The 25,435-nt window shown below is 36.0% G+C and overlaps 1 protein-coding gene across 3 annotated transcripts in view; it reads left to right on the top strand.

Moving 5' to 3' along the window:
• The window catches only part of LRRC49 (leucine rich repeat containing 49), a 41,412-nt gene extending 17,439 nt beyond the window's left edge, over positions 1 to 23,973 (top strand). For all 3 annotated transcript variants that reach the window (XM_082290556.1, XM_082290555.1, XM_082290554.1), the window contains 8 exons: positions 3,233 to 3,380; positions 10,165 to 10,248; positions 12,687 to 12,838; positions 14,809 to 15,046; positions 16,290 to 16,475; positions 20,295 to 20,404; positions 21,075 to 21,228; positions 23,227 to 23,973. In XM_082290556.1, coding sequence (XP_082146682.1) covers positions 3,233 to 3,380; positions 10,165 to 10,248; positions 12,687 to 12,838; positions 14,809 to 15,046; positions 16,290 to 16,475; positions 20,295 to 20,404; positions 21,075 to 21,228; positions 23,227 to 23,433 — 1,279 coding nt within the window. In that variant the 3' untranslated portion in view covers positions 23,434 to 23,973. The remainder of the gene's footprint in view (positions 1 to 3,232; positions 3,381 to 10,164; positions 10,249 to 12,686; positions 12,839 to 14,808; positions 15,047 to 16,289; positions 16,476 to 20,294; positions 20,405 to 21,074; positions 21,229 to 23,226) is intronic.
• The last annotated feature ends 1,462 nt before the right edge of the window (positions 23,974 to 25,435 follow it).

Raw genomic sequence — 25,435 nt, 5'->3', positions numbered from 1 at the left:
AGATAATGTAAGCTAAAACTGAATTTGATGCTGATAGGAAACAAAGGAAGTCCTGTTTCTGTATTCAGCCCAAAAAATCCTAGCAGTTTCACACTGAAGGCGTTCATACCTGATGGCTGAAGGCAATATCTGTGTGTAGAACTGGTTATAAAGAAGTGGGAGAAATCCCATTTTTAATTTGTCACGTGGCACAGGGAAGAGATTGCAGTAACATTTGCAAGAAAGATTTGCCACTGAGATTCAGAAAGAAAGTTATTGCTCATATTTGAACATGTGAAACCAGAGAAAACCATTTTTTATTCTTGGAAACATAGTACATACTTCCGCTGCTACACTGCTCTCCGGGTCAGCATTATGTTGGCTTTTTCATTTAGTCTAGGCATATGGAATAAGTTGGATACAAACTCATGTAATTCTTGTTCTTCATTTGGTTGCTGAATTGGAAATCTGAGAGAAGCAATGTTTTTAGCTTAATAAAAACAAGAAAGTACCTTTTTTACTCAGCAAGATGAAAATTTATAAATGCATTGTTAAATGCTTGAACAAAAGCAGGTAAAGGGGAATGAAAGGTTGATGGTGGTTACATCTGTTTTCATAGGTAGTTTAGTAGTTAGAAACATGGAAAAACACAAGTTTTCTTCTTAGACTAAGTATTTTTGAACATACAGTTCCCTCTCAGGTGTTCTTTCAGTCTATAGTAAGTATGTTCCCTTCCTTCTCTATTCCAGAGCTTTTCCCCTTTGAGCAAAATGCTTTTAAAAATTGATTCAAATGTATAGAGAATGAACAATTGTCTCCCTAAATAAGCAGGTTATAACAGAAGATAAATGTTCCCGTGTCCTGTGAATGTGTATCACTGGTGCAGGCTGAGCTCCAGAATGCTCTGCTGTTTAGTAATTGCCACATTATGATATGAGGCAGAAGTGGGTTTGTATCCCTTTGGCAGAGGGGAGAACTGGATGCAGGACTTGGAGCATGCACACAAGATGGAAAACTGATCTGTTCTGAAAAGATTTCCAGAAAACACTTTCTGATAATTTAGCCCAAATTTGTGACTTATTTCTGTGTTGCTGAAATTACAATTTAAGCAAAGATAATTTATGTAAGAAGAACAGGAAGGAGAGGTGGTTGTCTCCTGCAGGAGAAGGTCTTTTGGAAAGAGAATCAGACATTCCACTTGAGAAGATTGACAGAGGCAGGCTGACACAGCATCATCCAGGGCTGCTTTGTATTTCCTGAGCAGGTTAAAGGCTCCTTTGCGGTGAACAGAGGCTGGAGAGAGAGCCTTGAGACAAGGCCTCTGATTCCTGTCGAGTGGTCGCTGCTGGGCTCTGTCCCAGCAGTCTGCATGCTGGGAAGCAGACAGAAGCTTGGTTGTAAAGTATGCAATCTGTTTGGGAATGTAGCACATTAAAGCTTTGCTTGGTTTAGGATTGGGATACCAGTGTGACAAGTGTAGTATATAAAGTTTTCTACATGGAATTTCTAAAGCTCTGGGGTTTTGTATGTGTATACAAAGATGTGAAAACAGTTTTTTGGACTACTGTTTCTTTCTAAAATTGAGCTGCTAATAGGGCAGCTAAAAGCAGGATAAAGCAAGCACATCTGGTTTTAGGTCCAGAATGAATTTTCTGGCATGCTGAAGCAGTGAGAATTTCAAAGCACAGCAGTATGTGTAAGTGGAAGGTATTGAAAACACACCAGCAAGCTTTCAACTTTTCTGTCGTTTCCTGAAGAAATTGTTTTTATTAAAAATCTGTAAATCATATGTAATGAAAGAAGTACTATTTGGTTAAATGTTTAGTGGTAAGTATTTGGAATAAATATATTGAATGCTTTTAAATATAATTACACTTAAAATAATTTTGAAGAACAAAAATTTTCATATTTTTCAAGCAAAATATGTTCTAGCTCAATGGAAATTCAGATTTTGGGGGGTTTGTTCTAACATGTTTGAGCTTGCCTTCCTAACTTCTGCGTCATTTGGGAAGATTATCTTTTATCTTTAGGACATATTGAGTATGTATTTTAAGCAATATGTCATCTTGATCTTCCAAAAATGTGCTTCCATAAGCCGTTTTCCAGAAAGGAAACAGGATCATAAAAAGAAGCAGAGAATAATAATCAAGCTTTAACCACATGTACAAAACAGCCAATTCTTCAGATATGTTGAGAACTTTTACTGTCTTTGTCACAATGTACACATAGCTCATTTTCCATTGGTTTTTAGTTTGTTTTCATGCACTAAGTGCAAAGGCAGTAGTATCTTCCTTTTTACTGTCACTTTTCTGCTGTGCCCTTTGAGTGTACAGTTCAGGAGCTACTTGCATGCTGCACTAGTCGCATGAAAATAGCTGTTGCAGCTTTATTCAATGACAGTCTTTGAAATGAACATCTGTACTGCATATGGTTTCTGATCACTAAGTTCAGTGTATACTTGAGGCAGACTTGACTTTTGAAGGCCTAAGGACATAGGAATAGGTGCGCAGTCATACATTTATACATTGTAAATGTGTTAGGGAGTCCTATTTATTGTCATAACTGTTCAGCTTTATTTTATTAAAATACAGTTCAATCATTTTCCATTGTTTAAAAATGCTATTTATCTGAGCTGCTTGCTTTTCACATTTCATTTTCAATGAAAGGAACACTACAGGTTATACATCTCTAAATGCATTTTACACAGGTCAGTTATTTTTTTGTCAGGTAACCAAATCTGATGTTTCTAAGAAACCAGCAAGTTAGTTTGTAGACTGAACTCAGAGCAATGGACTAACCTGTTTTGAAGATGATATGATGCTTTTGTAGTTGTTTTGCTTCCAATATTAATAATGATGCGAACACCTACGATCATTATGTGATATTTGTGGTTGGCTTTTTTTCCTTGTATTTTCCAGGTTTTTCAAGCTGCCTTTGATGGCAAATACACCTTGTATTATATTTTTGGAATATGAATGTCTATGTATCATATATTAGCAGGGGGTTAGATTAAATACTCCCATAGTTCTCCTTATTCTGCATCTCTTTTTACCTGTATGTGAAGGGACTAAAAAGTTTAACAGCAGCAGCTGCTACCATTTCAGAATACTCGTATTTATCATACACAGTATTGATGGGTGGAAGTGCTTCAGTACACTTAAATATTTATGTTCTGTCTTTAAGAAATAAAATCTTCCATCTCAAAATTATTCCTACTCTATGACATTAAAACTTTAAACTCTTTTGGTTACAGTTTTGAGGATATTCTGTGCCTTGCTGATTCCTCATCTTTGTCAGATATCACCCTTGATGGCAATCCAATAGCTCAGGAGACATGGTACAAACACACTGTTCTCCATCATATGATGCAGCTCCGACAGCTAGATATGAAGAGAATCACAGTAAGAAATTTCTGTTTTCATCAAACTTAATAGATACTTAAAACCAGAAGCAAAATGTAGGGTTTTCTGTGTACATGTGTATATTAAAAATAAAATATTTTTTCTTAATTTAGTATGGAACTGAATGGCGTATAGACATTACAATTTTTAAAACTTTAACCCTCTTCTTTAGTTCGGTATAAAGTAAGGGTTTTCTTTTTTACTTAATTTAATGTGTTTATTTTGAAGTGCTAAAACTTAAGCAGCAAGTGCTGTATGTTCAGCTGCTGTGACATGAGAGAGCCTGCAAATCTTTTGGTTAAAATTTTCCTAACAGTCTTTGCTGATTTGTTGTATAGCTGAGAAGGAACAGTGTATTTCTTCCAAAGGAATGGTCTGTTTGCCCTAAAATTGCTGTAATTGGTATCTTTTATTTAGGAATTTAATTGGTTTCTTTAATCTGCCTCCCCAGGGAAATCTGGTGATCACACAGTTTGTGTGTGTGTCTGTATTTCTCCCTTTCTAACCTTCTCTCCCTGATCGTTTCTGTTTCTGCTGCTCAAGTCCAAGTAACCTTGATATGGGAGAGAGGACTTGCAGACAGCTCAGTCTCCTACAGGGTTCTTGAAAATTCACTCCGCAGGATGAAGGACAATCACCAGGGTCTTAACCATAATGCCACCTGTTTTCTCTTTTAATATAGGAGTAGTCTTGCTAGTTCTGTGCCTACTCAAAAGTGGTATGTAAGCATGATTTCTTACCAGAGGAATCTGTCCAGCAGGAAGCAACAGTGTTAGTGTTAACTTTTTTGACCAAATGCATATTCTTGTAAATGCTCATTTGCATTGTACAAAGGCTGTAATGCATTGTAAGTTGTAGCTGATGCTTTGTCATAGAGCCAATTAGGATGAAAAATATAACATGTATGTGGAAAACATTTAATTTTAAAAAGAGAGTGCTTTGGGACATGAGAGTTTTGCTCCTGGTATTGAAAATATTAAATACTTGTTTGTTCACAGATATTCTAAGCATCAGGGTTTTTTATATTTTGTGTCTTTATACTGACTTCCTACTTGCTAATTTCTTTGCTTTTAAAAACTTGTTTTATCAGTATTATTTCAGAAGCTTGGGTTACATAAAGAAAGTGTCTCTCCATCTTCACCCTTGTCAAGAGGGGCTAGATGCTGGTAGAAATATCAGTGATGGGAGAAGCTGTAGAAAGAGCTCAAATTCCTCTTTAGACCCAATGGGATCTGTATGGGGGAAAGGCTGTCAGAAATGCACAGCCATGGGAAGAACTTAATCTGCGTTTTCACCTTGTTAAACATCAGAGAATCAACCACAAAGACAAAAAGTCATAGGAAACCAGTTGTGCTGCTCATAAACCTACTTGTAAAAATAATGTTTTACACTCTTTATTTGCCTTCTGTTTCTTGAGCCTTTTAACATTTTTCTCCATGTAGAGGGTGCTATATGTTTTCTCTAATAAAAACTGTTACCCAGATAATAGTATGACTTAAGAAACTGGGATTTAAAGAAAAATAACAAGCGTCACGGGATTTGTGGTAAAATTAAAGAGCTGGCAATCCCAAATCCACCTATTCTGCCTAGGACTGCAACATGCTGTTGCCATCAGCTGTAAGAGTAGATCTAGCCTGGTGGGGGAGTGGACATGCAGAATTGAGTATGTGATTTGCTGTCTTAATTAGTGTAAGAAACTAAACTAAACTCTTAATTACATTTATAGGATCTTTTCTTCATCAGCCTTAAGAGCATTTAGGGCATTTTGAACTTTAACATTGCTTTATCTTGTAAAAAACTTGAGAGTTGGATTTTTTTCTGACTAGGAATTCTTTACTACAACTTGGTCAGAGCTTTAGTGCTCAAGAACTGAGTTTTATACAATTGTTAATTCTGCTTTTAACTTTTCTTTTACCAAAAGATATTTTCAAAAATTTGTATGAGACTTGGAAGCTTCATTCGTGTTTGGTTTCAAGAAGACAGACACTCTTTGGTGCCAGGCTTTTTCCATAGGATTCCCTGGAGAAGGGGAACCCTGGGGCAAAAATTTGGTGGTAACTATCTCTGTCATAGGAAACTATTCAGAAACACAGAGCTGCCATGAAAACCAAAGACACTGTACTTGCAATAAAACATTTGTGCTTTGTAATTGCTCTAATACTGTTTAAGTTGGGACAGATGTGCCTTTCTGCAAGGGATTCTATGATGAGAACTCTTACACCCTGACTTGTGTGGAAGCTGATGTTTTCTTAGGCTACCTCATTCCTTTTGAACATAAGATTCAAGCTCTCAAACCACTGAGGCATGGACCCAGTGGTGGCGAAATCAGTGGAGGTTAACGACCTGTAATAAGCTTCACTTGTTCATTGTCCAAACAAGATGATTTTCAGGTGAAAACCCAACCACTTTGTGTTGTGTATCTAAAACAACACCTCAACGGAAATCTTTTGCTTTCTTGACTTTCGGTAGCTCGGTCTAAAGGCTTAAAAACTGGGCAGGAGGCTGAATTACTATGGCTGGACAGCCTCCTGTTTGTCACTTGTGTTCCTGTCAGTAACTCACACCTTTACCTCACCTTAGCTGCAAGGTATGGATGAATGGCTCCATGGAATGGGCTTGTGTGGTGCCTTAGAGTCAGAGCAGGCTCAGGTTGCATTTGTGATTATTTACCTTGGTTAACTTGCCATAATGGTTGTTTTTCTGTGCACTGAAGCTTTTTCACCCTGTTTTGTAGTTAGAATTTTTTCAAAAGTGGGCCTGCCCAGTGGTTCTTTCAGTTTAGCTGGGAGCTGTTTCTTTACTTCCACTCTTTTGTAATAGTAAGCAGATATTGTTGGCAGATATGTAATAAAATATTTAAATATGATTGAAATGTGTACATATTCCTTACTAAGGAGTTATATAACCAGGAATATTTGCTATCCATCACTTCAAACATACTTCCTCAATTTGCTAAGTGTATATGTATTCCTATATGTGTGTGTAAATACGATATATAGTGCAAATTTTTGTAAAGTTGCCAGATTGAAAGACCAGCTGTGTCTTTTTAGAAGTAAAACTTCGCTTTTCATTGAGGTTTTATATGTTTTAGAAGCTTGAAGTAGGAGAGCTGTGTTTGGTTTTGATTATTTGCTTAGACATTTCATTGCTGATCAGGGAGTAAGTTCTACTGCTTTATCCAGAATAGAATTCATTACTATATTCCATCACCACCATAAAGTGTTCTGAGGGTTTTTTGGGGGGGGAGGGATCCCTAATTATTTTTTCTTTCCACTGGAAAATAAGACACTTTGTGTGACTTAAATCGTGTCATTTGTTGAAAAAATAAAACTTGTTTGAAGAATAGCAATGCAGTAGTCAGGAGGAATACATGCATTCCACTGCGGTCTTTTCCGAATCCTCTGAGATTTTGCTGGAGGTTTCCCCTTGGAAGTCTGTCAGCGATCGGCGCTGCTGCAGGAGCGCGCGGGTGGCGGCAGGGGGCGCCATCGGCACGGGAAAGCCCTCACGGAGCCCGGCGGGAACAACCCCCTGGGAAAGCGTCCCCGCCTCGTCCAGCGAGGAACGGCTCAGGGCCGGAACCCAGCTGTGGACAAAACCAGCGTAACGAGGGGAAACGAATGATACAGGGAGAGACCTCCAGCTCTTCCGAAATCCTTTCTTAAAGAGGAGGGATTATAGTAAAAATAAATAGTGGAAAGGTTATGTAGGGTTTTGTTTCCTATAACTTTTTTGGTACTCTGGGGGATTTTTTGTGGGTTTCTGGGGAACGTGTTTTCTAAGATTGCTTGCATGTGTTGTGTAAGATTAATCAAGAAATGTACATGGATTTGATTTCCATAAAAAGTAGATCTGAGCCTTGATCTTTATTCAGAGGTTTTTTTCTATCACTCTGCCTTTTATAAATACTGAGTAAAACAAGGATGTTGTATTCTATTTTTTGGCTGAGCTAACTTCTTTTAGAAAAGGGTTAGTGTTTTTTGAATGTCTGTAATTATGATAAACTCTTGATCAAGGAAAAAAGTCTTATTCAGTTAATACTCTTGTAGAATGTAATTTGCATTAGTTGATTTTGATCTTTGTGTGATGACTGTGTTGGTAGGGAAGGTGCAGGACTGACTTCAGTGGGGGCAGTAGACCCTCCTGCATGGAAGTCAGTGTCGTAAGGTACATGTCTGGACTGGATTAAGGGAAAGCTTTGAGAAGGAAGATAGAGGAAGAAGAGATTTGTAGAAGTGGAGAGAAAACTGATTTAGGGAACTTTATGGATTATTTCCTTAAAGTTTGGGAAAAAACTACAGCACGTTCTTTTGAAAAGAATAAAATTAATGAAGGCTAATTTTCTATTAATGCAATTTTGTTATCTAGTTCTCACCTCCCCCCAGTGTGAAACACAACACCAGCTCAGTTAGTTTGAAACTGAGTCTCTGAAGAATGGCCAGATGTTTTCTGCCAAATAGAATGGATAATCTTTTCTTCCTCTTCCTTGGTGGTAAAACTAGCTTACATTTCTCTTCTTTCTGCATACCAATTTCATATAATCAGACTTCTAGGGAGGGAAAAAAAGTCCCTTAATTTAAGACTTATAAACATACTTTGTTATTTGATATGTTCAATGTGTTGAAAAGTCTTTAGAGAAGGTGAAGACAAAAACATAGTAAAAAGCTTGTTTCTTTAGGAAGCTAGTTTAAAAGCATGGATACACAGTCAAATGAAGAGATTTAATTAAAAAATAAAAATTCCCTGAAACAAATCTAACCTGGTTTCTAAAGAAAGATATCACTAATGTAGTTTGCTAGTGTTTATCTTTTAAGATTTGTGATTTTTACACAAAACACTAACACTACAACGTAATACATAATTGAGATAAACAGCTATAATGAGAATAATGTTTGTAGTTCCTTAAGTTCTGAATCATATCTTGAGGAACAGCACATTTTTATTTTGCATTATTAATGATAACATTCGTATTTGTGACATATTACCTGCATGGGGTTTATTTCATGATTTATACAGCCTGCCCCTGAACCCTCCCATTCAGGTGTTGGGTTTCATTGTGTGGTATTTTGTTGCAGTGGCATCTAGAAGGCCTTCTGTATCTGTGTGTGCTTTTATTTTGTTATTCCGTTACTGGTGATCTTCCTTTAACATGCACTGGTGACCTATTGAGGTCCTTCTAACCTGGATTATGCTGTAATTCCATGACACTAGCCCCTTGGAAATACCCTGTTTAGGAATAGCCTAAAAGCCCAGTAGCAGAGAAGGCTGCCAACAGAACTTCACCAGTGAAAGGCTACAAGTTCCTTTGAGAATAAGAAAAAAAATTAAAATTTAGGGGCTTTCCAGTTAGTGTTCCAAGGGAATTCTTGCATACAGTTGGGTTAGAGAAGCTTACTCTGTCCAAAGCCTCAGGCCTTACTGTGCATTGAGGTACTCCTCTTTTTTAATATATGATATTAGGGTAAAGTCATGGAGGAACAATTTGAAAATCTGTTGTTTAACCCCTTTTCAGACTGATGCCAAAATCCATGGTGTGTCAGTGGGTTGCAGGGGGACTGTACACAGATCAGAGTAAGTCTGCTACATGCACTGAACTTCTTATGCTTTGGAAATTGTTTTCTTAAAAATGTAATGGCCATGCTAAGTGTGAAGTTCCTGTTTTATTTTGTCTTCCAGTAAGCACTCACCCATGTTCTTAGGGGTTCTTGCAATATTCTAAACATAGCATGTTTTATTTATGTAGAGATTTTAACATGTCAATATGTCTTAATTGCTGATGGTAATTTCTGTCCATTTTTGTTTGCTAATTTTGTTAACTTATAACTTTTCCAGAAAATGTAAAGGTTTGGACAGGAGCTTTCTATTTTGAGGAAATGATAACGCTTTTCATATGTTCTGAGAAGGCACTTCAGTAGAAATGCCCAAGTGGCATGTGAAGTAAATCAAAATAAGTTAAAGTATGCTTCCCAAATATTTGTGTTGGAAGGACTCTACACTTTTTACTTCATAGTGAACATTTCTTTTGTTACTTGGAAAATATATGTTCTAAAAATACTGTGCTGTGAGAATGTTTAGACTTCTGTAAACAAGGAGCATCCAACCTAATATGGGTATATTGCAGTATCAAATTGCTGTACCAGGAAAATGAAGCAACTTCACTTTCATTGTTCAGGAATCAATGAGTTTCTTCTTCAGACTTCATGACTAGGCAGTAAAATTGATGAGACATAATGCTAATGGAATAGCTAATTTTGAAAGTGTTCTTTTGTTCTCAAGTTGCTGATTGAGAAAAGCCAGTCCCTGGAAACAGTTTATAATGAAGAAAATTAATCCTGGATTATGATTCAAGCATAAATGGACCCCAGCTTTTTTTCTCTGTGTCTTTTTCCAGCAACAAAAACAACAACACCAAAAAAAATCCTGCTAGTTGCAAAAACTACTACAAAGATACAAAAATGTATTGCACTGTCATATCTAAATATATTTCTCACTGTCATACTCACCATGTGCTTTATACTTTTTCAAAGACTCCTAAAATACTACTTTTAACTAGCTTTATCTTCAGCATTTACATCTCAGTAGTTATCTATTTATTCTGTTTTTCTTGATTTGTTTATAATTAATAATTTTATTGGGTTTTTTATTTAGATAAAAATTCTAAAATTGTGTTAAAATGAAAATTTACATTTCAACTACCAACACAAGAATATAATTTATCAATAATACTTTTCAGAACCAGCTTAATTCCTCCCTTTAGGAATTTGTTTTTCTCTTTTTCATCCAGGAAGAAGAAAGACGTATGGCATCTATTGCAGCAAGGAAAGAGGAAGAAAGGAAGCGTGAAAGCCATAAACAGACCTTGCTTAAGGTATTTCCTATGGCTGTTCTAAGGTTACTGTTAACCAGTTTACAGCAATAATTTATATCCAAATTTCTTTGCTGCAGATGTTATATATCCCAATATGCTTCTATCTATTTTTACAACTTCAACAGTGCACTTCATGACTGAAACTCTGTTCAGTTAAATATGCAGGGTACACTTTAGCAGAAAGCCCACAATGAACATGATTGTGATACATGTCAGTGGATGGCAAACTTCATTTACATAAATCCAGACTGAAGTAAAAGACTTCTTCAGTGCTTTCACATGCCTTGGTCTCCCCTTTTCAGGTGAACACTCTGACTGCAGCCATGCAGGGTGTTCTGAAGTAACTTTTCCTTCATTCTTTCCTGTTGAAGTGGTTCCTTTCTGTGGATAGAGTGAAGAGGCCTGGAGGCCACAGCCAGACTCCAGCTGTTGTCTCTGTCAGCAGAACTCTTATCTATCTTATCTTCCAGCCCAGCTGGCCTGGTTGGTACTGACATACACGAGACAGAAGTGGCCCACCAGGGAAGACCCAGGGTGCCCTCCAGAATGCTCTTCATGGGGCTGCTAACTACATGAGCTGTGCTGCTAATAGGAGACCAAAGTTCAAGAATCTAAGAGTATCTACATTCCATTTACTGTGTGAAGGTCACCATTTGTCTCCAAATTGTTTTTCTCCAGAAAAAAAAGTGCCTAAATTTTTTTGTCAGCCAGTAATGCCTATACAAATAATCTCTTTCAATTTGAAAGTCAAGCAAACAAAAAATGTTCACGTCCATTTAAGTTTCTTAGGTAAAATCATGTTTTCTGAAGGGGATTAGACTGAAAGTAGTTGCAGGAGACTGTAAGAAGTGGGGGGCAGTTTTGGGGTTCTTTAAGCAGTGTTGGGGTTTGGTTTTGGTATTTCTTCTTTCCCTCTAAAATATTGATGTATTTAAAGTCTCTTCAGATTTGAAGTGTTGGTGCCAGTTCTTAGTAGCAGAAGAAGTGGAAAATTAGTGAATAATTTTCACGCACGGCATTGTCTCATGCTGTTGTAGTTCATGTTCTTAACCATTGATGTAATGTTTCTTTGTAGCAGAGGGATTGTTTGTCTTGGTGGCCTAGATTTTGTGTTGCTTTTTGCTAGTGGAAAATTCCCTTAGAAAAAAGAATAGTTTTAAAGCCTAGTGCCATCATTATTCAATTTCAACATTACATTGTAGACTTTCATTTAATCAAAGTATATTTCTTTTCTTCAGATAGTTAAGTGGCATAACAGTCAAATACCAGTATTTTTTGTATGATTTGATGATTTTGTAGATCTTTCCTTTGTAAATGGGTTCTTACATTTCAGGCTTTTTTCCTGTTCCACACATCTGAATTGAAGGAACAAATATGCTCACAGATACAATGTCCAGCAAAAAAAATTGTGGACTATAGGTTTCTTCATAGTTAAATTTGAAGAAAATATTTAGAGAACTGTGTTCTGCAATTTTTTTTTACTGTCACATTTCTCCAACATTTCTTACACTACATGAAGTGTAAATGAAATTATAGGCACTCGTTCCGTAGCAAACATTTGCTGTTTTCCTGTATGCACTGCATTGAAAATGTTAATTTCAGCAATGTCATCTCTTCTTTTTCCCTTGCTGATACTTGTCTGCCCAAACAGCAGAATTTCTTCATCTCTTTTTCCAAACTAATTTTTTATTGCTTCCAACCCACTCTTCTGGGAAAGTTTGAGATGTACTTTGAAATGTATAGAGAATGTCATTCCTTTCCGAGAGTGGTTGAACTTAATATTTACTGGAACAAGGGAAAGTTATTGCTAGCTGAATCTCCACCCTTGTAAAATTTGCTTTTTTGTAAAATGAATTCATGGAGGTTTTTGAAGTTCTGTAGGAATCCAGCAGCCCACAGCTGAGGGCTAACAAAGCAGTAGAGCTGTACAGTAATTGAGGTTGAGACCTTCACCCTCAAGAACAAACAGAATTTTCTAAAGGTTGTTCTGATAAAAAACACGTACGATTCCAACTTCCCCCCCTTTCTGTGACATGGAGCTTAGTCATCATGGAAATCTGTAGGTGTTGAGCAATTAGCACTGTCTAACCAGTGAGCATCATCATAACTCCCTGGGCAAATGGAACATGAAATAGTTTTGAGCTCTTTAAAATGGAAAAACTTTCAGAAGTAGCAGTTTCCATGTCCTAAGTAGCTTAACTTTGTGCTTTTGTAGGTTGTGGATTTATTATATTACTTTTCTTGTTTCTTTATTGCAAATTTTGTGAAATTGTTTGCTGGAAGTCATGCAAAATAGCACTAGAATGATGCATTGATTTTAATGCATAACCACCAACCACTAGTATAGTTACTACAATTTGAAACATTTAAGATGTTTTGATTAAGCCACATGATTCAGCCCTGTCATGATTTATGATGACTTGCGTATCTTGTTTCAGGAAAAGAAGCGGTTAACAATTGGTAACATTGCTCGGCAGTGGGAGATCCAGCAGAACCGAATTGCTCTTGAGGCTTCTTTAAACAAAGATAAAGAAAATGAACCGTGCCAGATCAATGGGAGTGCTGCATATGTATTTCCTGAAGAAAGCAGGTATTTTATTGGGTAACACTTTTACCCATTCGTGTCTTAAGGTCCAGGTTACTACTTCTCATCTCTGAGATCTTGCTGTATTTCATTATCAAAAGTATTACATATGCAAATCAACTCTGAAAAGATGGTTTACTTTGCTTTTGACCATTAGTAATAAGTAACATGTTTAAAAAGAAATATAAGCAACTCATTGCCTAAAGAAGTGCAAGCTAAATTATTATGTGATTTTGCTAAATAAAGGACAACTTCATGTTTATAAGAAATGTTAAATATGAATTCCTGAGCCTTCTTGAGGCTGTTCATTTCCTTAACAATTTAGATTGTTGACTTCAGTTTAAATGAACAAAATTAAGAATGTATGAGCATTATGAAGATTTGTAACCTCTTTGTGTATCAAGAGGTTTCACAGTAGTATTCATGCTCTTAGTTTGGACTGCAGCGTCTTTTATTGGACTGCTTTCACACCCGTGCTATTTTAACAGTAGCAGTACCAGACTTAGTTTTATTCTCAAGATAATTTTAGTATTCTTGGTTTAATATATACTGTTTTTGCTTATTTGCATCTAAAAAAGGTGGCTATGTGGCCAGAACCCACTGCAGAACTTAATGAACAATATATTACTTAGATTGACTAAAACCAAAGTAGCACTTCAACCTTGGTTAGCTCAGGCAAATGCCTGAAAAAATAGTCTGCACCAATTCAACAGCAAGTATAGCTTCCTGCCGTCCCTGGTGAATGCTGGAAATGCCAGGGATGCTCATGAAGTCTTTGTCTCTCACAAGGGGAACCCATCTGAGTTTCAGTCTATTATTGGCTAGAACTAGTTCTTATCTCCAGTCAAGTGCTACATCTTTTGAAACATTTTTTCCTTAGTATTTTTAAATTGCCATAGTCTTTTCTATACTTGTGCTTCCAAAGCTTTCCGTTGAATGCATTTAGCCACTGCTTTCTTGCCTGCTTGGTTTCTTTGCTATTTAATTCAGTGTTGGTAATCCTCCCCCAAGTCAATGTAGCTATAGTAGTATGATTGTTGTTCTGTTAATGAAAAAATTCCCATTGCTTCAGAAATGATGCTGTTTTGATATACGTGTTTTACCATAGTGAAGAATTTCAAGATGAGCTCCTAAGCAATAAAATTGCAGGTGAAATTCAGCATAGATAAGTAATTAGAGCTTCACATCTGAAGTGGTGGGTTCTCAACATTTTCAGTTGAGTGAAATTTTAGAGTTCTGATTGTTATTGTCAAGAGAACATCAGTCAAGTGATTGCTACTAGTCAAAATACATTAAAAAGACTAGGAATGTGGTAAAGAATAAAATAATAACACTCATTACTTAATTTTCTAAACCTGTAATTTGTGCTCATCATGAGTTCTATGTATACTTTACGTCCAGTAGGAAAAAAAGAGACCAGAGTTCGCAAATACCTAGATTTATTGCTTAATTTTAAAATTGCTCTTGTGATTTGGAAAGATCACATTATTTTAAAGAAATGCTTCAGTTACTGCTCATGTCATAACTTTTACATTTCATATAGCAAACAGAATGTGAAGGGGACGTTGCTTAAATAAATACATTGTTTGAAGATGTGTTTAATTGTTTGAAATTGCATTTAGATATCTAAAGCAACATGAAACATGCTAGGTTAGCATTCTGAGCTAAAATTTTTAAGCCGATTATTAAATATGAATGGACTCTTTATTTAATTTGACCCCATCACCAACTCAAATACACCCAGAGCCTTTTTGCTGAAGAAGTAGAACATATACAGTGTTGCTTGATGGAAAAAGGGTTTCCCAGCCTTTAGTGTATTTGAACCAGATGGGGTACTGAAAATGAATGAATGCTTAGAAATGCCATTGTATTTGACAGTTGAAATTTGGTAAAAGAAAGGGCTGTTATTCAGTAGAGTGATGATATTATTTCAAAATAATCTCATTTATATCACTGTATTTTTATTTCCTCTACAGATCTCTTGATACAATCCTGAGCAGCGCAGTACAAGGCTTGTCTGTTCTGGAGTCTCATTTAGTGGAAGTGGAAGGAGAGACTCTTGGCTTGTATGGTGCTGGGGCACTGGAGTGTCTGGATCGAAACTGGAGTGTTCAAACAGCTGCCATTATTGCCACAGTTTCCTTTATGTTCATAGAATTTGATGAAATTGTTCAAGTGTTAGTAAAACTGAAGACAAAGTTTCCTAACTGTGTGGTGAGTATGCCTCATGTTTCAGCCCTGAACAGCTATGGAATATGTGTTCTTGAATAAAACCTCTACTTTGGCATAGCCCCCCAACTGAGTGCTTTCATGTAAATAGATACAGTTATGAATTGCGTATTTTCTTGTGTTATAATGCTAACCTTGATCCTTAAAAATCAATAATTTAAATTTAGATTTCTTTTCAGCCTGATTTTTATTTATTTTAATTCCTTTGACCTACCTAATTAAGTTGCAAAGTTTGTGTGTAAATACAGTATTATGGTTCCATACTGCTGTTACGGATCCATGGTATCAGGAAGACTTCATTTGTGTTGTGAGTTCAAAGATCAAATTGCTGATAGGATTAAAAGACGAAGATTAGAAGGCAGAGCTAACTAAATCAGTACAGTTCTTGAAGTTCCTCACTTCCTGATGAAGAAAAGCAACATAAATGAGAAGTCTCTTCAGTATATCTCTTTCTTTTTTTCTTGGACATTCAGATCAGTCATTTTGATGCAAATATTAACATAGAGATAACAAACATAAACAACTCTTAGCTCAGACTGATTGGCTTTTGAGCTCCCTGCTGCTTCTAGAGATTTTGAGTATAACAAAACTTAATGGTTTAATTGAGATTGATAAATTTGTGGGGAGCTTAAGACAAATTTATCTGTCTTAGTGAAACAATTGTTTCCCTGTGGGTGGGGAAAAATTTGTGGGCGATAGCAGAATCACAACTAAATTTTTATCTTCATCATCAATTTTTCCTCCTTCCTCTTTCCACAATAATGCTACTACATAGCATACACCATGCTCATAGGAGCATTAGTGTAGGGCAGGGTATGAGTTAGGCCAGCACCCTGTGCCCAATAAAAGTCTGAATATTTTAAAAGCATATATTGTACTTATATATTGTACTTATATGTGTAGATGTTGCAGGTGCTTTACTTGCAGAAGTAAAAGTAAACATTGTTTAAGTAGTATCGTTGCTTTATGTAACATTGAAAATATTCCCGCTCTAAGTAAAGAGTTTATACGTTGCCTGGGGCTTGTAATGTTGACATCTCTTAGTATATGGAATACAGCAGTTGGTTGATTGATGTGTTTTGCTACAGAGACCTCAAATGAAATGAGCTCAGTTGCTTCATCAGACACATGACTGTTACAGTTTGAAAATTGAGTGGCACAGAATAGGAATCACTGTGTTCACTCTATTGTTTCCTTATTTAATTTATTGGGGTTTGACTTTTTTTAGCACTTGAAGTTTAAGGAGACAAATCTTGTGACGCTGCAGCAGTTCAGTGCATTGGCTGAGATGCATCGCATGGAACAGCTGACAGTTGATCCTCAGGGAAATCCCGTTGTCAACTTCGCTTTGTGGAAGTACTATGTTCTGTTCAGACTGAACCATTTTAATCTACAGAAGATAAATGGAGTGAAGGTAGGATGGTGTTGCTCTTTCTTATAATTGGTCTTAGAGGATGAATAAGTGTTGTTTTTAAAAGAGCAGATGAATTCCTAATAAAATGAGCACAACCCTGTCAGTGTCTTCTCAATATTAAGGGGGAAAAGATTTAAGTAGACTTCAACATGTAATTTGTTGTGCAATTAATATTAAAATTAATATTATTCAATACAATTATGTGAAATTATTATTAAAGAACTGCACAATTTTACCTGATTTTAAGAAGCACTTATTTATTGTTTTTTCATAAAATCACAGTGCTGACATTGAATACTTATGCAAAAGTATGTTTGACAGACTCCTTAGTAGTTTACTGTATATGATTATTTAAAATTGCAAGTGTTATAAAATACCATAGTCATATTTTCTGCTTCAAGTCTGTCACAGGAAAAGTCTGTCAAATAGATTTTTTTTTTCCTGCTTGCTATATACAAGATCTTCAGTGTGGGTTTTTTTGTTGGGTGTGCATTTTGTTTAAATAAATAGAAAGTTAGGACACTAATATTGCTGTTCTTTGTACTTTGTATTCCCTTTTACATCAACTGAAAGTAAATTTATTCAAGCATATAAACCAGCTATTTTAGACTTGAGCTTTGATCATAAAGGGGGTGAAAATAGTTACAATGCAACACAATGTTTGAATGCATATTCAATTTTAAATGCTAAATAAGTTTAAGAGATGTTATGGAAGTTAATTAGAGCAAAAATAATACACAGCTTTAGCATTTAGATCTGGTATTTTAATTTGGTCATCATCATATGTTTTGGATTAGATATACTTGTTATCTGATTCAGCCGAAGCTGGATGTTGTGGTTTGCTTGGTTTTAGTTGTATAAAACATATATTAGTTGCTCAGAAGAGCAGGAGTGGGTAAAGAGCTTAAATGAATTAACTAGCAAAGAAAGGATGGATGGAAATAGGACTCACTCCAACAGCACAGTATCTTAAAAGGAAAAAAAATAAAGTGATAGTCAGTAATCCCATGAAAAATATATAATAACCTTGAATTTAGTACTTTGCTGAAAAAAATTATCTTCAAATTTGATTAAAAAAATAGAAAGTTTATTTCTTTTTTTACTGCATCGTATTTTCAAAATCAACACTAGTGATTCAGATGAAAAACAAAGAGAAGGTAAATCGTGCCTGTTTGGTGTTCATGGAGAAAGAAAGTAACACAACTGTTTTAGTAGACTTTTTGTTACAATCTCAAGGTCAACAAGTTCAGTCTCTGAAGGAAAACTTTGTATTTAATAGTTCTTGGGGATTAATTTAGTGAGTGGAGCACATGTAGCACAGCATGATTTTATGTAGGACATATAGCAGATTTTAAATATGGATGACAACAACATTTTTGTCCTCAACAAACTTTTTCAGCCAGACCACACTACATGAAGATGCACATACAGGATTTTTTTCCTAGCGTCATTAATCATTTGAAAAGTGTCATAGCCAAGCAGAAGAAAGAGATGAACTTTGATTGCTGTTTTTCATTACCCTCCAGCAGAATTTATGATATCCAGATTTACAGATGTACATTACCTATTAACATGAGTAATAGAAAATTCTGTTTCAATGTGAAGAACACAGCCCCTGAAGTGATTCTCAGACCTTAGATCAACCCTAAATAACAGTTTCAGATGACAGAAAGGGAAATGTGCATAGTCTGCTATTCTGATTGCCATTTGTGTGCAATGTTTGTGGTGACTATTGTGTTGTCAGCTCTGAGCTACGCAGAGTTGCAAAGTAAAAGCAATATATACTAACTGAATTAACTAAATAGTGTGCAACTCTAGCACTTTTAAACCGTAAAAAACCTCTTTAAAAAACTTTTTATTTTCTCCCCAGCCTTCCCCCTCCATTCCAGTTCATATTCCAGGCTAGAAGCTGAGTGTTGGTCTCCCACTAACAATGATTCTGTTCCCTTGTCCAGTTGTTACTTTTACTAACTGTGAAGGAGCAAATTGTCTTTATTGAGATACTAATTGAAGTTTTTCCCAGTGATCATAATCTAAGATTAGTTCTAAGTCATCAAGGTTTGAAGTTACCAAACCCTCCAGACTGCTGTCGACCCAGTGGTATAGGATACAGTGTGGCAGATGCATCCCTTTCCCTGAGCTGGGCCTGCTGGCACAGTTGGTGCCTGTTCTCTGTACTTGGCAAGGAGCAGGCATAAAGCCTTACATTTATGTGATACTACCGTTATAATCTTTTTGTGATTAATGGAGCAAACAATGCACCGCAGTAAGATAGAGAATATGAGTTTTTGTGAGCTGGAGAGTGTATTCAGCATTGCTGTCTCTGTTGACCTGGTCCTTATGCTTCTCTTAACATAAATAAATACATTAAAATCACTTATTTTTCCAGCAGGCATTTCTGCCTGCACTGGGCTTTGTTTCCCTAGCTGCCTTCTGTGTTCTTTGTTTCAGACCTTGCTTCTGTTACAGACTGTTCAGCAAGGTCATCTACTCCTAGGCTACTAAGTAAGACTTATTTAATTTTAAGTGAAAATGAACAATTCCAGAGACTGTGAAAATGGAGTTGACTTTACATTTCTAATTTCTCGATCTGTGTTTTCACTGAATTTACCTCTGCATTATGCTGTTACAGTATACTTTAGGCAAGTGTAGGTTGTATAGTCTCTAAACATTACACAAGAATACAATAAAAGTCTGTTAATGTGGATCAAAATTCCATATTATAACATATTTATATTCAAATTCCATTTGAATAACACAGAATACAAAGTTTGTCTGGAACTGCTTAGTAAATATTGTGAGTATTGTAGTGTCTTTATAATGGGTTCCTTTCCCAAAGCATGTTATAGGATGAATGGAAATTAAATTTTGTCCAGAAGTTAAGAAGTCAATGAGTAAATTTCTTTGTCCAGTGTTATCCAGGTCAGACTTAGATGATCATAAAGATTGCTTCTGCACTCAGTACAAAGCCAGGAGTCCTGAAACTGTGCCAACAAACTTTTGGCAGTTGAAGTCAGTTCATAGTCTGGCCATCAGGGTAGGAGAAACGCAGGCCATGGTCTCCAGAGATTACGAGCTAAGACAGAAAAAAAAATAATCACCACCACCACCAAAGAATGAATCCCTTCCATTTTCTTTACACTTTTCAATTTTGTATAAAATGAATCCTGAAAATTTTTCAACCATTCAGTTAGTTTAAAGAGACAGCTGTAACTTAATATTGAAACAACAGGGTGGCAGACATTTAGAGAAATACAATGAGTGAACACTTATTTGCAGGAGCTGAAAAATGCAGAGAAAATGTTTTCCCTCTAAAGCTTCTCTTTTATAAAGCCTTTTCCATGATGCTGCCAAAATAAGAGAGTCTACAAGTTATCTTTTCACATGTGCATGCCCAGAATCTTTCTGTTTCTCCAACATAACTTAATCAGAAATTTTCCAGTAGACCTTCTGTAAGTGCATACAGTATCAAGCAGAATAAATATGTCTGGCCTTCAGAAAATGAATGTAAGGAACCTTTCTAAAATTTCTCATTTCACAAAGACTATCATGAAGCACAGGTCAGCATATATATACATTAAAATATCCATAATTACAGGAAATAAAACAAGCGCCAGTACCTCATTTGGTTTCTTCCAAAGTACATTTGAAGTGCCAGTAAAAGCAAATTTATGTTTTGAAGATGTGCCTGCAACAGTTCTGTGTACAGTGTTCTGTATACCAAATTTCAGTTAATTCTCAATGTACATATGTAATGAAATATGAATGTGCTAATTTTGAAATGTAATTTTTTTTTCTTCCCTTCCCACTCCCTCACAGATTACTGAAAATGATATTGTAAAGGCAGAAAGGCTCTTTGGCATTCTGGCATATGTGGCATCTTCAGAGCTGCCACATTATCGCATGCTTTCATTATTTGGAGAATCCAGGTAAAATACAAGAAACAGAACTGGAGTTTGTCCAGAACATGTTGTTTGACTCTTTTGCACACTGTTATGATAAGTTCTTTTAGGTTAAAAAAAAAAAACTTTCACAAATACCATCTTCTAGAAGATAGGTCCTCTGTATAATGCACAAGTGTTACCATCTTCCTGGTCCATGTAGCCAGAGGTTTTCACAGAACTTGTTGAAGTCTGCTGAGGAGATGAAAAGGCATGTGCACACAAATGAACTACATGCTCAATTCTCCATTTCTACTGGGATTGATGAAGACTTGTGGACCTTCATGATGAGAATTGGCTATTTTTAGTGGGTATTTTATAGTGGGTAATTAACGGTTAACAGATTTAAGAGTTGTACTGTAAAAAAAGGTGAACCCCCCGTATTTTTTGTCTTCTATAGATGAATACTTAATAAAAGTTAAAGCTGCAAGACTTCCTATTTAGGAGATGCTATGTGATAAATATCAAAGTAAATTGTTTAGAGACAAATTAATGAAGGGACATCTAGAGTAATATGTATTTTGAATAACTTGAGAGTGTAATATACTTCAAAGCTCAAAAGTGTATGTTCCAAAGGAGAAACTCCCCCCTCACAATAGCTAGAAACATCTGCACTTAAAATTTTTCTATAATTAGGACTGTAAATCTCATTTCACAGGAAGAAGCAATTCCATTATCTGCTGGAGGGAAAGGGAAAGAAATCTGGGGTTGGGAGTGAGGAAAGTGGTGATAACAGAAGAAGTGGAGGGGAAAGCACAGCTCGAGCAATGTTGAATTACATGACAAAGGATTTTCATATGGAGAAACTTGAGGTAAAATATATCATTACAAAATACTTGTATTTTCTATTAGGTAACCTTAGGCTGCTACTCATTGAATTTATCTGTACATCAAGTTTCAGTTGTGCTGTTGAGAATGGTGGTTTTAAAAGATAACTGCTTAACATATTTACATATCTGATCAAATATTTAATCTAACTCATCTTTTTCTCAGAACACTGGAAAATTCTCAGTTTCTGTCTTTGATGAAGGGGTTCCTGAACAGTGCCACAGTCTCAGAAATACATTCTTACCTACAAGCCATATGGAGTGAGCACAGTTTTTTAGGAAGAAAAATGTATATTGCACATGTTAGATTTTCCCTGAATTAATTGGTGAAGAACATCTTCAGACAACACATGAGGTAGTGCAGGCTGTAGTAATAAAAAGCTGCTTCCTCACTTTTAAATGAGCTACAGGAAAATAAATATATAGGAAATGTATTAGGTTTAATTATTAATAAAATTGCAACTTGGCTTGTTTCAGACAAGTGCATCAGTCACGCTTGTTTTAGTTTGTGTTTCTGATCTGCTAACTCTTTTGCTTGGGCAGAGGGAAATTGTTCCCAGGGAGAATATGATTTTTTCAGTCACAGTCTCCCTTCTGAACAATCATCATGAGTTCTAACTGTATGCACTCTGCTTCCCACATTTGTCCCATTGTTTGCTTTTTGATTATGTGGAAATATATAAATCCTCTAGTGCAAAAAATTAAATTAAGTTCAGTAATCACTGAATTCTGTTATTCCATTGTGGTTTTGTTATCTCAGATCCACAGCATAAAAAGGAGACAGTGGCTGCATGTGTGGAGAGATTAAATTAAGAAAACATTTTAGCCTCAAAAGCTGTGATAGTAGCTCTTAAATCTTTGAATGGCACAGAGTAAGACAGTGAGGTATTCCTGTTGCCCTTTCCCATGGAACCAGACCTATAATAAAATAAAATGAGCTTAGTATTTGTACAGTCCATTAAATAAGTGTGTTGTTTTCTCCTCCCAGTGCAGCAATTCCCACCTTGTCCTTTGCTATAGCATTGTGCATGTGGCAGCAGGTACTGCAGGGTGTCACAAGAATACATCCTGGCAAAAAGGACTCCTTCCAGTTCCCCAGCAGCAGTAAACTAACATAATAAATGTGGCTGAACAAGTGTATTGCTGAAGATGACAGTCTTGGGTCTTTGATGAGTAATTTGGGGTTTTTAGCTGAAACTGCTGGAAAGCATTTCCTCAGCTTTATTATTTATTAAAGAAAACTTCTGTTTTGGTGGCCTCAAGCATGATCTAACATTTTTAACATTGCCACCATTCAAACTAGTTGGGTATTTACCTCCAATATAACTTATTATTTAAAGCTTAAGGCAGAAGCAGGGATTAATAGAGTTTGAGTTACTAAAATGCAGAGCTAGTAGTTGCACAAAGCGCAGTATCTTTTTATTATTTTTAAAGGTTTGTCTCACTTCAGTATCTAATGTAGTACACATTAGGAACCAGCACTTACCAGCATGCCTGTGGAGAAGGATGAGTACTGGCATGTTTTTCTATGCTAATGTTCTTGTTAGGGCAGGTAGAGAAACATATACTTTTCAACTGTTGTACTATAAGGATGGAATTCTGGGAAGGGAGAGAAAGAAAAGTAGTTTAGTGCTTAAAGTTTCTGTAAATTTTCACTACTATGCCAGAAAGCAACAAAACTTGTAATGCTGTTAAAAGATACTTATGTAATTACTTAAAAGTTAATTTCAGATGAATTAATGACTTAATATAGTATGAATATTATGAATACACTAAGGTTCTGTGGCCACACTCATAAAAGCTTGACAAAGACCCTGGGCCATGCAACTTGAAACCAAGAGGAGAAAGTACACAAAAGCATCTGCCTGCTAATTGCTGTATTCTTTAATTCAGTCAATTTTTGTGAGGGGGTTTTTTGGATTTGCTCTTGTTTAACCTTTTTTCCCTTTTTCTTATACATTGTGTAATTTTCCTCTCATGCAGGAAATCAAGGAAAGAAAAACATTTTGCCAGACATACGTTGAGAACTTAGTGAAAGAAGCAGCTGACATCAATATGAAAAATGAGTCGTTGCAGAAGCTCTGGCCTCAGATGTTCATTGAACTTGTCAGAGATGCAGTGATAGAAATACGCAATAAAAACTCCTACATGAAGCTCTGCCTCCAGCGGATCACTGATCAGAAACAGTAGAGTCAAGTCGTGTTGTCTTGCAAGCTTTTGGTTCAGTATTCTGTCATGTTTTACAAACAAAAACCAATAGAATATAAAATTATCATCACTAGGGCATACTTCACTTCCTCCCCCAAAGGGATGCCTTTAAATCTTAATTAAACTCTTAATAGTTTTGAAATAAAAGTTTACTTTCATACTGTTTACCAATGCTTCCTTGGCTAACCAAAGTGGTAGCATAGAAATGACTTGGTGATTGTTTTATTAAGTTCTTGTTTTGTTTGGTTTTTTTTTTTTTTGCTACCCTTGAATTTGTAGTGCTACAGCATTGATTTTTAAGAGCAAATTTGCAATGCTTGCCTTATTTTTATTGAACACTTTTTAGTTACCACTTTTTTGACTGCTGCTGTTTAAAAAACCCAAGAAGAGTAGCTAATTTTTTTATGATCAAAAGCTAATAAATTATTTTTACACCCTGAACTCGATGAAGACTTAATATTGTTGTTTAATTTGTGAGATTATAGAACACTTTTTCACATGAGAGTGCTCAGAATTTGACATTTAATGAGCCTAATTTTCAACTGAACAAGTTGCCCAAACTTGATTTCAAATGTTTTTCACTAATTTCACTAATAAGGTTGTGTGAATTGTTATAGGTAAAATATGATTCCAAGGTCTATTCACTTGAGCTTTATTTTTATTTTGTTAAAATATGTTAATATAATTTATTTTGTTTCTTGATTACTAACTTCTGAGGTTTGTCAAGATCAAATGAGCTAAAATGCCTGCATTACATTTGGTAGGGAGACTGATGACTACTATTCAGATGTAATTCATTCCTGTGACTGTGTGAAAATTTCATATTATCAATAAAAATAAATTCTTCACTTTTACCCTTCACAGATACTGTAAAGAAGTACTATGTGCAAAGAAAAGACTTGTCCTTAATGCTGTATGAAGAGATGAGACACAACTTGCCCCAAAATCACTGTGAATGGGTAGAAAAAAACCCCATTCCATAGTACAGTAATTCCCACAATAATCAGCTTGCCAGCTTCTGTCCAGAAATTGAATTTAGGAAGCATTAACAAGTCCAGCTGATTGCCATGGATAGCATTCAGATGCAGGTAGAAAGTTGTGCCATTTAAATTTAATTTTTTAGTTCCATTGTATCCTAACTAAAGCAATCTAAAATTTTGTGCATTTTGTTACTTAATTTAAATTGTTCTTATTTTACTTAGGCTCATTTCTAGAAAAGAAACTAAAGAAAACTTCCTGCAAGGGTTTCTAAGAGCTTAAAAGTAAATTTACTTTTGAGCCAATCTAAAAGATATTTTCTGTCAAAGCAGAGATGCAGATACAGTTTAATGAGTTTTTATGCCCAGAAAATCATGGAATCATAGAATGGTTTGGGTTGGAATGGACTTTAAATACCATCTAGTTCCAGTGCCCTGCCATGGGTAGGAACACTTTCCACTAGCCCAGGTTGCCCAAAGCCATGTCCAGCCTGGCCTTGAACACTTTGAGGGATGGGGCAGCCACAGCTTCTCTGGGCAACCTGTGCCAGGGCCTTACCACCCTCCCAGGAAATAATTTCTTCCATATATCCAATCTAAATCTTCCCTCTTTCATTTAAAGCCATTCCCCCTTGTCCTATCACCACATGCCCCTGTTCAAAGTCCCTCTCCAGCTCTCTTGGAGCCATCATAAGCACTGGAAGGTGCTTTAAGGTCTCCCATGACTCTTCTCCAGGCTGAACAGACCAAACTCTCTGAGCCTTGAATGAGTAGCAGGAATCAAGTGGTCACAGGTCTTTTTGGAGAGTGCAGTCTGCTTGCATTCAGGTGAAGCTGGGGTATCTAAATTGTCTGAGAGAATCTCTTTTCAGAACATGTGACAGGTTAACAGTGATGTGGGTACTGTTAAATGCACTTTTCCATTTGGTTCATGTTATACTTGCAGGTAGTTGCTTTTCAGTCTGCAGAATGTAGTGGAGGTTAATTCACTTAAATTCTAAGGAAGT

This window comes from Coloeus monedula (genome assembly GCF_965178545.1).
Source record: "Coloeus monedula genome assembly, chromosome: 14".
Classification (NCBI taxonomy): domain Eukaryota; kingdom Metazoa; phylum Chordata; class Aves; order Passeriformes; family Corvidae; genus Coloeus; species Coloeus monedula.
The sequence above is the reverse complement of the archived record's forward strand: the minus strand, read 5'-3'. Positions and strand labels throughout refer to the sequence as shown.